Source organism: Pocillopora damicornis, chromosome 1, assembly GCF_964200805.1.
Source record: "Pocillopora damicornis chromosome 1, jaPocDami1.2, whole genome shotgun sequence".
NCBI lineage: Eukaryota > Metazoa > Cnidaria > Anthozoa > Scleractinia > Pocilloporidae > Pocillopora > Pocillopora damicornis.
In genome coordinates, this window is record NC_142670.1 from 9,039,176 (window position 1) to 9,051,458 (window position 12,283).

General features: G+C 40.5%; 1 protein-coding gene across 1 annotated transcript in view; it reads right to left on the reverse strand.

Annotated features, from left to right (window-relative positions):
• The window catches only part of LOC113678014 (uncharacterized), a 47,360-nt gene that overhangs the window by 1,513 nt on the left and 33,564 nt on the right, over window positions 1-12,283 (reverse strand). Inside the window, exons 9-25 of the mRNA XM_089214909.1 lie at window positions 11,246-11,977; window positions 9,305-9,931; window positions 8,211-8,849; window positions 7,367-7,765; window positions 6,944-7,135; window positions 5,490-6,725; window positions 4,781-5,236; window positions 3,754-4,578; window positions 3,405-3,584; window positions 3,177-3,302; window positions 2,724-2,846; window positions 2,414-2,536; window positions 2,126-2,185; window positions 1,747-2,025; window positions 1,301-1,423; window positions 791-913; window positions 436-558 (exon numbers count right to left, since the gene is read on the reverse strand). Of these exons, the coding sequence (XP_089071035.1) occupies window positions 436-558; window positions 791-913; window positions 1,301-1,423; window positions 1,747-2,025; window positions 2,126-2,185; window positions 2,414-2,536; window positions 2,724-2,846; window positions 3,177-3,302; window positions 3,405-3,584; window positions 3,754-4,578; window positions 4,781-5,236; window positions 5,490-6,725; window positions 6,944-7,135; window positions 7,367-7,765; window positions 8,211-8,849; window positions 9,305-9,931; window positions 11,246-11,977 (6,366 nt within the window). The remainder of the gene's footprint in view (window positions 1-435; window positions 559-790; window positions 914-1,300; window positions 1,424-1,746; window positions 2,026-2,125; window positions 2,186-2,413; window positions 2,537-2,723; window positions 2,847-3,176; window positions 3,303-3,404; window positions 3,585-3,753; window positions 4,579-4,780; window positions 5,237-5,489; window positions 6,726-6,943; window positions 7,136-7,366; window positions 7,766-8,210; window positions 8,850-9,304; window positions 9,932-11,245; window positions 11,978-12,283) is intronic.

A 12,283-nucleotide genomic window follows, 5' to 3' on the forward strand; every position in this document is an offset into this window, starting at 1 on the left:
TTTAGGAGAATGTTAAGTATTCTTCTGGTAGATTACGACACAAAATTAAGTGAAAGTTAATTTACAAATTTAAGGAGATATCGTTTCATGTAAGTAGACCACAACTTAGACATTATAAGGCCTACACTTTTTTTGCAGAAACTGTCAATTTTCATCAGTTTGATCCAATTTGATACAAAATCACCACATTGAAGCTTACAATAAACCACAAGGAACCATTAAATTGACTAATTTATTTGTCATGGTTGGTATTCGACTAAAAACAAGCAGATAGAGGAGAATTTATTTGGGGAGTTTAGTTTGTGTATTGACTTGATCCCTCATCAAAAACCTTTGCATCAATTAACTCATAAATCTTATCAGGGAATCACAAAAGTCACGCAAATGAGCCCAAGGTAAAAAAAAAAAGTCTACTAGTTTTGGAAGTAAACCTACCAACACACGTTTTGTTGTCCTTTTCCAGCAAGTAGCCTTTCAAACAGAAACAGTTATAACTACCAAGAGTGTTGTTACACAGCTGAGAACAGCCATGACCGGGCTCTGTGCATTCATCAATATCTGCAGAAAAAACGAAAAAAAAATCCATGTAAAATTAGAATAGCACTAAACTAGCCCATTGTTCCCCCCCCTAAAAAAATTACTCAGCTAAGGGAAGTAGAAATTGCCATGGAAACCAAGTTAAGCTAAGGCCGGAAGAGCCAAGTGGGTCTATACCAAACTTGACCTTGTTTTTTATAGACAGAGAATAACTAGAATAAATATCAGGTTATTACAGAAACGGTTGTAATACCAAAGCAAGTTCTGAGGTCCGCCATCAGTCTGTATCCTGACCTGCAGTGACAGGTGAAACTACCCTGGGTATTCTGACAAACGTCATCACAAAAATGGCTTCCAACATTGCACTCGTCAACATCTGAAGAAAAAAGAAGACATTGGAAAAAGACGCATGAATGATCGTTAAACAAAGTATAATAATCGCTTGAACTATTTTAAATAAACATGAAAAATGATTATTTGAAGGAGAGTAAGAATGATAAATATGTCAGCCTTTTAAAGGATGGGTGGAGAAATGGGAAATATATATTTTTGTGACTTCATTGACATAAGAAATATCAACTATCTCATTAACTGAGTCTATATTTATCTTAATACCATATTTAGTTTGCTATATATTTAATGAGCAAAAGCTAAAAAATCGATCTCTTAATCTTAAAGTCACACTATGTATACGGAATATTTTGGGGTTTATTTATTTTTTATATTCTTTTTGTTATACGTCTGTGGTATAACGTTAAAATACCTTCACAGCTTTTTCTGTCCCTTTGCAACATAAATCCGGAATGACATTCGCATCTAAAGCTGCCTTGAGTATTAACACAAGATTGCTGACAGTCATGACTGCGGGCTTTGCATTCGTCAAAGTCTAAAAGAAAAACATGGAAAATTACAAATGCTGAACTGACAATACTATACAATGTCCTATTTAGTTTAAAAAACTTGTTTCTCCTGCTAAAGGAGAGTTATTTTTTTGTACCAAAGGACTTCATTATGACTTCAAAAGGACGAAAAAAAAGCCTGAAGGGCCCGGCCAAAGCGCACAATGCAAAGTGACAATACGATTCACCAAAAAGAGAAAAACAAAAAACAATAAAGTAAACAACCGAAGAAGTGAAAACGGCTGAGCACGATACAACCGGATTATCATATCCGGCAGATTCGGGAAAAATATACGATATTTACTCTTACCTTTCACAGTAAGACTAGCTGCTGCCGTAGCACTCCCAGCGGGGTTGGACGCCACACATCGGTACATCCCTTGATCAGTGAAATTGACTTGACTAATCACCAAGGAGCCGGTGGGTAGAATTTTGAACTTATCTTCAGCAGGGATGGGTTGGTCACCATTTAACCCTGACGCCCAAGCGATATGTGGCGCTGGGTGGCCACGCGCCTTGCAGTGAAAGATCCCGGATTCAAACTGGGTTATTCTGAGATCCTTAGGTGACTGTGTTATTGCTGTTGGGACTAAGGGGTTAAAAAGTAGAAACAAAGTAATTTTTAATATTGGCCATAAAAAAGAAGGATCTGGATATAAAACTTGATTAAAGGAAAATGTACTATTTACTTTCTAGTCCGGAGAAAGCTTGATAATCTTGATCTTTCTTGGATCCCGTTTCTGTGATTTCTAAAACAGAAGATAAGTGCAAAATTAGCGCCAATAATTAAATGAGAAATAGTAAAATAGTGAATGAGAATTTAAAAAAAAGGAAAATGAGAAATAAGAGGTGAGAGATGTGAAAACTGAGAAGTGGAAAGTAAGAAATGAGAAACGAGGACCGAGAACTGAAAACTGAGAACCGAGAACCGAGAACTGAGAAATGAGCGTGAGAAACGCAACGATCAATAGACATACCTATACAATGTCGTTTGTCTGCACGGAGTTGAAACCCTTCTTCGCAGGAGCAGCTGTAGCTTCCAGGAGTGTTGTGGCATGATTGCTCACAGCTGTGGACACCCATGGTACATTCATCGAGGTCTGGAATGGGAAATAAAAAGGTGTTAATAAAATAAAGCAAAAACCAGCAAGTTGAGCGGTTGATGTCATGCAAACTTTTGGAAATTTGCTTTGAGACCAGAAAAGAGTTCACGCTGAACGATCTCTACGATCTTGATGTCATTTCTGAATCTTTAAGGCACGTTACATGTTAGTCAAAGTTATTTACCGTCACAATGTTTCGAGTCTCTGTTCAGCATAAATCCACTGTGGCACTCACACAGGTAACTGCCCTCATAATTTATGCATTCATGCTCACAGCCATGCGTGTTATCGGTACATTCGTCTACGTCTGTGAAAAATGTGAAACATATGGCGTTACTCTTCAACGAATTGCATTCGTTAGATGGATTATCATTGTTAATTCATTTCACTAGGGGCAGTTTATATTAAATAACTATTGATGGCATGTTAGGCTTTAATAAGAGTTCCAAAACAGTTAGGCAGTCGAGTATCGCATTGATGCTCGCTTGACTCCAAATTGGCTGGAACAGGATTCTATTTCCGACATTCTCGTGAATTCTAAAACTGAAAGGAGTAAATCAAAGTTTTCTTTTCAACGATCAAAAGATATACTCAGGACATATGATTTGCTGATAATGACATGTTTTGTAACTTTTACCATCGCAATGTCTTCCGTTTTGCGCCAAACTGTAACCATGGCGACAGATGCAACGATGACCTCCATCCGGGAGATGAATACAATGATGCTGGCAGCCGTATCTTTTGGCGAGACACTTCTGCTCACCTACAACAAGAACAACGAATAGCAATAAATGAACTGTTAAGCTTAGTTTTCCTATTTTTTTTCTCTAGAAATAGAGTAGTTTTGAAATCGTTGTTGTCCTACCTTGATGGTGATGATGACGATGATGTTGGTTCTGTTTATGTAACTTCTGTTTCAGGACATGATACGGTTTCGAGGCATCCTGTTTGTCGTCTTCTTTGTTGTGACTACCATTTTCATCCACATTCTTAACAACCGTACTTTGTAACCTTGCCGCGGTTGGCTCAGTCGGCCGTGAAGTGACTGTGAAAAAAAATAAATAGTGGGCTATAAAGTTTCCTGTCACCTGCCCTCTTGAAGTACGCATTACAAGTCTTCTGACTATTTTTACATCTCACTCTGATTGAACATCAAAATATTGATAAAGAAAAACTATCAACACATTTTTGAGGATTTGAATTGTTTATCTTACCTTGCAAAACATTGTTGTCTTTCAGCCTATTGACGTAGCCCAAGACAGTCTTGACCGCGAGAGGACTGGCCTCGATAAGCTTGCACGTGTCTTGACTGTTGCATTTCACCGTGTAACACCGCTGACCCTCCGTGTAGGCCAAGTCACATGATCTTTCCTCGCAGCAGATCCCTATGCACTGACTGATATCCATTACCTGGCCTCTCTCGGTGAATTGACCCGCGCTCCGACCTCCCTTCAGCTGTACGTTGTAAAACGTTCTGTCTTTCTGGCAGATCATGTTGTTCTGAGGAGCTCGAACTGCGCCGGCGGTAGGACTTGGTTTACCTTCAGGTGAGGCAATGCTGGCGTTCCCAAGCTGCATCACGCTCGCTTCGTTGGCGCTGCTAAACATCGCTAGGCCATTCCTTTTGATGTAAGCGATCACTGAGTGGACCGCCGTGTCCTCGATAGGTCTCGTTCGACAGAGATCACGGCTGAAGCAATTTACGGTGTAGCATACCGCTTGTATGACATAAGCCAAATGGCATTTTGTAGTCAAACAACATTTCTCGATACAAAGCTGTATATCACTCACGCGGGGAAACTGAGAAACTTCGCCAGCACCCATGCCACCATTTAAGATTACATCGTTGATCATCAGTCCCTGAGAGCACTCGGATAAAGGCTTGGAATAAGTCTCATGATTGTCTTCCATGCGAGGAAAGCCGAGCATGTTGTTCAGCGGTGACATAGTTGTAGCAGACTGCGTGGGTTTCACATCTCCGAGAAGGTCTTCTAAAGATGGTTCTGTTGTCTTGAAAGTTTGTGTTGGCGTAGTCCGAGCTAGAGAAGGAAAAGAAACAAATTCATTTGTTGCAAGTGGCTCTATGACATTTACGGATAAGTCAACCATAATAAAAGCTAGACACTTTTGTTATCTTTCTTACTCCTTGCGCAGTCCGATAAAATAAATTATTTTCGCCTCAGAGTGCATCTCACTCCAAGTGAAAAGCTTAATTACAACACATATCCGAGCGAGACTTACCTTTGGTTTCTCCTCTGTATATATACATTATGTGAAGAGAAAAGTTCTTTAGACGTGACGGCCTGGTACTACAGAGTTCTGAACTGGAACACTGAAGTCCAAAGCACGTGGACCTCATGAGGATCGCAGCATCACATGACCTCCGGGCACAGCATTTCCGAGCGCATTCGTCCATGTCCGTATTCTCAGCTAGCCGTGTAAAAACCCCAGCACGGAGCCCGCCCACTAAAGTCACGTGGTGGTAAAGTCTGCCATAGTTACAGCTCGATAGTGGAGGCTCAGGTGTCGTATTTAGAGTGGGCTTATTAGTTGAAAGCACGCCAATCAAGTTGAAGGGAGGTTCTTTATCACCTTGTGGGGCATACAATGACTTTGCGTTTGGTTCTACTGGTGTATCGTCAGCTGGAGAAGCTAGATTCTCATTTTCCTTCTTCGTAGAAGGACGAGAAGTTGATTCTGGAGGAAGACATTCAAGGAATAAAGTAAGGAAAAATTGCCGATGGCCATAGTTTATACCGAACTTTCATATTACGGTAAAAACAGACTTAACAATAGCGGCCTGGCGAGCACTTGGATGCTTTCCTCGCATACATATGATTTATCAGAGCACATAGATGCTCTTTGTAAACAGATCAAAAGAAAAAAAAGATATTCATCGAAAAAATTTATTTACTCCTACGGACACGACAAATGGCTCGGGGTAACTCACCTTTTGGCCCGCTTCGATTCACAAATCCAATGACAGGACTATTTTCCGACGGGCTCTTGATAAACGTTTTACATTGCTCCTTTTCCGTACAAGTTATGGCAAAGCAGTTTTTTTCCACCACGTAAGCTACAGAGCAATCTCGTATTCCACAGCAAATTTTCATACACTCCTCAATGGTATCAACCTTTCCTTTGTCGGTGAAATTTCCTGCGCCTAATCCACCGACAAGATCTCTATTTCTATAAACATCTCCTAATCTGCACAACGTCTTGAGTCTTTCTGGTGGAGTGCCGCCTATTGTATGAGGTGACGCAGTCATTTTGAGCATCGTTGTTGATTTCAACGTGGTTGGCGGCGTCGTTGATAATGTGGTTGTTTCTGTAGTTGTATCTGTCGTTTGCGGTGACGTCACTGTTGGCATCTTCAATGTTTCTTCCGATCCCGATTTTTCTCTTGCGGCGCTGACAACAACTGTTGTTGTACCAAGTGTTGAAGCACTATTGTTTTTTGCTTGGTCCATGAACTTCATGTTGTTGTTAGAAGTACTCTGGATGGGAAGATTACTTAAGTGGCTTGTTGGTTTTGAAAACCAAACAGAGTCTGTATTAACATCTGAAAAGCTATCATCAGAAGGACTTTCAGTGAAAGTCTCCGTGAGAGCAGAGTTGGATTCCGAATGATAGAGAGAGTCACTGTTAGAATTCTCCAAGTATCTATCAATTTCCTTCTCCAGAACCGCCCGCCTAAACACATAGATCTCATCAAGGTAGCCGAGTAAAATCCTTCGCCCAGAATGTGAACCAAACCCTGCTTTAGCTTCCCAATCTAGGGAGAGCATACCACTGCCACGACCCTCTCCTACCAAGTCACCATTGATAAAGACTTTGGCCATGTGCGTGCGCGAATCGTAAGTGCCTACAACGTGGTACCACAGATTTGGCTGCAGAACTGGCGAAGTCCTGACATTGAAGACTTCCTTAGCGTATTCATTACGATGGAACCACCTCAATCGCCCATCGTACACCTCAAAGTGGTACTGTCCTTTGCTGTGAATAGAATGTCCACCGATTGTGTCAAAAATGGAATGAACTCCACCGGTTCTCCACAGTTTTAACCATAAGGCAATGGTGACGGCTTCGCGTGGTTTCTCCCGAAAGTGTTCACCATCGAGAAGTACATCGCCGCCGTTCAATTCGATTGCGGCTCCCCGCTCACCAGGTCTTGAAACTTCGGTGCCTGCAGCATAAAAAAAAAAAAAAAAAAAAAAAATTATAATTTAAAAAAAACCCATTCAATCAATAAGGTTATCGATAGCTATCCTAATTTACATCATAAACGAATAAAAAGTACTCGATTCTGAAAATTGTGACGACACTAAATATTGAGAGGTAAAAATCGTCTGTTTCTCCCGAAGATCTGGCAATTACTTTAAAATTGTCTCCATGTTAAATTACCTCTCGTTAATCTTGCGTCATTGTTTAGGCCAGATCCGTCCACTGCCACAGAACCAATCACGTGATCAAAACCAAGGTACAGCGACAGATAACGAAGATGACTACCTGGCAGTTCGTCCATTTTTCCTCCTAAAGGACTGAGAGGTAGTGGGGTAGGGGTCGGTGTGGATTGTGTTTCGTCTTCGACCATATCTGTTTTATGAATTAGTACAACGATGCTATCAGGTTTATGTGGTATAAAATTTACGTGTTTGATTTAATTGTATTGGCGAAGACCGAAAAAAAACCCTACAAATCAAACGATTTCTAATATACCACTTGGGCCCATGTGCCACTAAAAATACGAGAAATCTATGAGCAGGTAAAAAAGATCACAAAATACAGTGAATCACCAAAGCTGTTAGGAACTGGCTCAAATCTCACCTTGTCTGCTCACAAACGAAATTTGATATTCTCCTCCTTCCTCTACTGTACAAGTATCACCACCCTTACACCGCACACTGTAACACCTCCCTTGTTTCAGCATCACAAAGTCGCACGCAGGCTCGTCACAACAAACCTGGATGCACTTCTCCATGCTCCGTACCCTAGAAACTTGAAGCAGCATTCCGGCGTTCCAGCCGTCTCGAAGTTTCACGTTGTAGAAGAACATTCCTTGGGCACAGAAACGTTTTGTGTTTGACGGAGCAAATGTTGGACGCGTGGAGATTTCTTTGTATGGAAGGAACATATCATTTGCTGTTGTTCTGTAGGGTGTCGGTGGAAAGGTTGGCAGTTGGATAGTTGGGGGAGTTGTTGGTCGGTGCTCTAACTTTCTTAACTCTGTGAAGTAATCAAGAAGTAAAGGCAAACGTTTCGTTAAAAGAGAAGATGTAAACAACCAGAAACCAACACTTCTCCCACTAAGGAAGTACTCAACTGATGTTCGCTAAATAATACAAATAAACAAGAAAAACGCCAAGAAGCAAAACAGTTTACTACTAAAATCATTGCATCAAAACTTATCACTAATTGCGAAAGAGTACGATCCAAATGGTTAGTTAACACTATCGTGCATTAAGGCAATTATTGGTCTAATTTCTTACTTCATTTAATGTAATGATACCACAAACTGTAATGTGGTTACATTATCTTGAAAATTCATCAACGACATAAATATCTTCTCATGTAACGCAACAGTCCTTCCTGCTCTTTTATTAAGCCTACGCTTCTCAGAGGCATATTTGTAAACGAGGAAAATTTATAAATTCCACGATAATGTACTCACTTTCATCTAGAACTGACTTCCCACTCCTGGTGACATAGTGGACGCTGGGCATGTCACTCCTGTAAGAGTCCGCTGGCACAGGCTCGCACAATTTGTTATTGTAACAGTCCACGGCATAACAGCTGTCGCGCGTCATGAAAACCAGGTCACATGACTCAATTTCACAACAGAATTTCAAACAACTTGTTGAGCCTTTCACTCGCCCCAGGTCTATGAATAAGCCCGCATCCATGCCGCCTCGTAACTCGCTGCTATCATAAAACATCCCTTGCTGGCAGTTAGGCTCGTCATGTAAGGTGATTGTGGACGGAATAGTACCCGAGCCAGTCTTTTTAGAAAGGGAAGCGCTAGACGGCACCTGAAGAGTTGGCTTATATGGTTTCTTCCTGGCATTTGCTGCGGGTTTAGTTGTAGGCGCGGTTGTTGTTGATGTTGTTGTGGGCGGCCTTGTGGTAGGCGAAGTGGGCTGCGTTGTTGGTCTTGTTGTAGGCGATGTGCTGGCAGTGGTATGAGTTGTTATGGCAGCTTTCGGCTTTTTTGTCGTTGAAGCGTTTGGATGCAGCTGTAATATTGCATCTTGAATCATGTCGTCAGGTATGAGACCATCGTAGCTTCCTTCCTTAAGAGGAATAGCCCCACCTGAACGAAGGTCACACAGTGCAATTAGCCAAACTTTAACAACCTAATAACCTTCAACAGGTATGCAAAGTCGTATATAAAGATTGATTCATTTTTATTGTTTTGCATATAGTTTCGTACTCATAATATTTTTCCCATCGCTTTATCATACCATAAGATAAAAATCCCTAAAAGCCTTCATTCAAGATTACGATTGATGATTTCCTGAGCAAACGGTACATGTAGTAGAGTGGAGTATAAAGCAATCTTAGGTCTGTTGTCATTGGCAGCAAAAAACAATCATGTTACCACGAGAACTGGAACTGAGGAGTCGAAAGGTCTAATTACCTTAATCACTGTTTAGGATTTTGACGCATCATGTTCAAAGAGCTTGCCAAGAACATAATGCTTGGTTTTTCTTTGGGCATTTAGTAAGAAAACAGAAAACAAAGTTGCACAATAAGTATGTTTAATACCTGCTCCAGGATTGCATTCCTCCGACAGATCACTTAAATCGGACACGGCAAGCGCATGATTGTACATATAAAATTCGTCGATAAGTCCTCTTATCCCTTCGGGAATTCCGATCCCGACGTCGCCGTCCCAATTTTGCGATAGCAATCCATGGCCTTCTTTTTCGTCCAGAACGGCTCCGTTCAAAATAATCTTGCTCATGTTGATGTGTGCGTCATAAGTAACACTGAGATGTACCCAATCTAGCGAGTCTACCTTCTGCCTTGTTGCCATGCTAAATATTATGTGCCCTAAGTCATCTACGTGAGACCAATGAATATTGCCTTCGCGGTACTGTAGGTTGTACTTAGCTCCCGACCCCGTCGTCCTGAACAAAGTGGCTGTTCCCGAGACTGAGTCTAGTTTAAGCCACAAAGTGATTGTTATCGCCTCACGTGGACGACTGTTGAAATGGGTGAAAACTAAGCGTCCACCGCGCATGCTCAGGGCAGAGCCACATTTGGACTCGGTCACGGAGAGGCGCACCTCTGAACTCAGAATGGCATTGTTCTTATGCTCTGAGCTGTCAAGGGCTGTGCGATTTTCGATTTCCTCAAAGCCTATATGAAGCACTAAGTAGGCTGCGTTACCTGAATAACAAAAAATAACAAAAAAAATGCATTTTGTTTAATTATGCAGGTAACACTACTGATTTTGAACTCGTCTGTGGGAAATACGCAGCAAAAGCTAATTTAAATATGGCTTGTTGGTGTTTAAAATACACTTGGAGCAAGGAAGGGAGCAATTAACAAACCCAAAGAATTAAGCCCCCGTTACAGCCGCTTTCACTTGCTTTTCGGCATCCCTGCCTTCTGGTTTAAGTGAACAACCGTTTCGTTTATTTCCTAAAAAATTTATTTCTGAGAATTTGAGGCAAAATCAAACAATATCCCTTAAATTATATTTTGTTTTTTTTTCACCTCCTTAACCCTCCGGTTGAAAATGAGTCGATAAATACAGAGAAATTCCTTTTAAGTCACCCCTAGGCGTAATAGAGTTAAATACAGAAAACAATGGTGTCTTTTTTTCGTTAGCTTACAACCGTTTCTCCTATCGTGATGATAAAAAAAAGGGAAGCTAAAAAAACAGAAAACATCGACAACCATATACAATACAATACGATTGCGTTGACTTGAAAGCAAACCTTTCAAAAACTAGTGGCTAAAATAATAAAATGGGTGGGTCAGAGGTTACGATGTAACTTTTCCTAGTCGTTGCACACTGTTGATTAAGCTTTCCCAAACAGCACAACAATGCAAGAGCTCATAAAGATCTCTTACAATGTTATGCTATTCGGTCAAACCGGCTTTGTCAAGGTATGACAGATTAGAGGTGAACAAACTAATTCATCATTTAATTAAATCATCTTTGTTCGAGTGTTGAACGCAGCACGGCTTTTACGAGAAAATCTGTCTGTTTCGTATACGTAAAGAAACTATACGTAAATAAACTATACTTAAATAAACTGTACGTAAATAAAGTATACGTAAAATCTATAGAGGGTTTCTAAAGTTCTATAAAAAACAAAAAAAAAAGGGAAAAAGGGATAGACGATAAAATAAACGACATTACAAAATTGGAGTGTAGAAGTCCCCTGGATTATCATGAACGTAACATTTTACAAAAACTGTAGCTTGAAAGGTTTGATGAATGTATTGAAATTAATTTTAATCAATATTTCCTTGATAAAAATAGAGGAATTAATAGATTGAACCCTCTGACTTAATAATGTGAACAAAGATTAACGTCGGACAGACGGATTATAGCGACAAAATGTTAGGATAACAAATAAAAATGAGCCTTAAAACAATTGTCTTCTTTTTTTAAAACCAATGAGTAACCTACAAGAACAGCTTAAGAAGTAACGGACGAAAAAAATTAATTTAACAGAATAAATATTATACCTTCACTTGTGGCAGGGATTGTAACCTTTTTCTTCCCGCTTTGCGACTTGGGCTTCTGTTTATCGTACCGATGTCTGAACTTAAACATTTCACGCATCTCTTGCATTCCTGGTTCCTCAGGTTGCGGCCTTTTATGTGCGAAGCGTGATCTCTGAGGCGGTGACTTTGACGAGGGTTTGACTTCCTCCGGGGAGGAGTCAGGCAACAATTGTTCACTAACCTCGTCACTGCTGATTATTTCAGGGGGGAGGTCTGGGGTAATATCTTTTACCAAAGAAGATTTCGCATAGGGCTTTTTACTCTGAAAGTCATTAAGAAGAGGCATGTCTGCCATAGTACCGGTGGGAACCGATATTTCTGTCTGCGACCATGGTTTAGGTACGTTGACACGTCTACTTGGCTTGGCCTGCGGCTCGGTAAACTCCTCTGTGACCTGTTTGACGACACTATCCGCCACATTGTCAATTAGTCGTTGTAAGCTATAATCTTTGCTACTTTTTTCCTTTGTGAGAATCGGATGCTTTGCTTCGATTTCTTCAACTATCTTGTCAATGAAAGACTGGTTCACGGTGGGATGTCTCGAAGAGATCTTGTTCGCCAAAATACCGCCATGTCTTCTCAAGTTATCGTGTTGCGTTTTTCGAGGTTCTGTTGGTCTGAGTTTCTTACGATACCAGGGGTTTTCATTCTGAGACCGGACTGGGACTTCACCTGTAGTTTTAGGCCCATAAGCTGAGATAAAAGATTGAAGAAATAAAGAATAAAAAATTATTTACAATTTCCTTTGTTGCGTCCTGTCCTAAATGAAATGAAGCAAAAGACACATCGATTGGGGCGGAAGTTTAGGAAAAGTAACAAACCGGCTTTTTTGATGTATCGTTATCTAACGAATTCAGGTTATTTAAGACTTTCTGAGTGCAGCTAAGCCTTCCAAGCTTCGTAAATTGATTCTTTCGGACAGTTTTCACAACCTGCTTTTGATATCCACGTTTCTTAAGACGAAATTTCTCAAATTGCAGATCAGACAATACATAACAG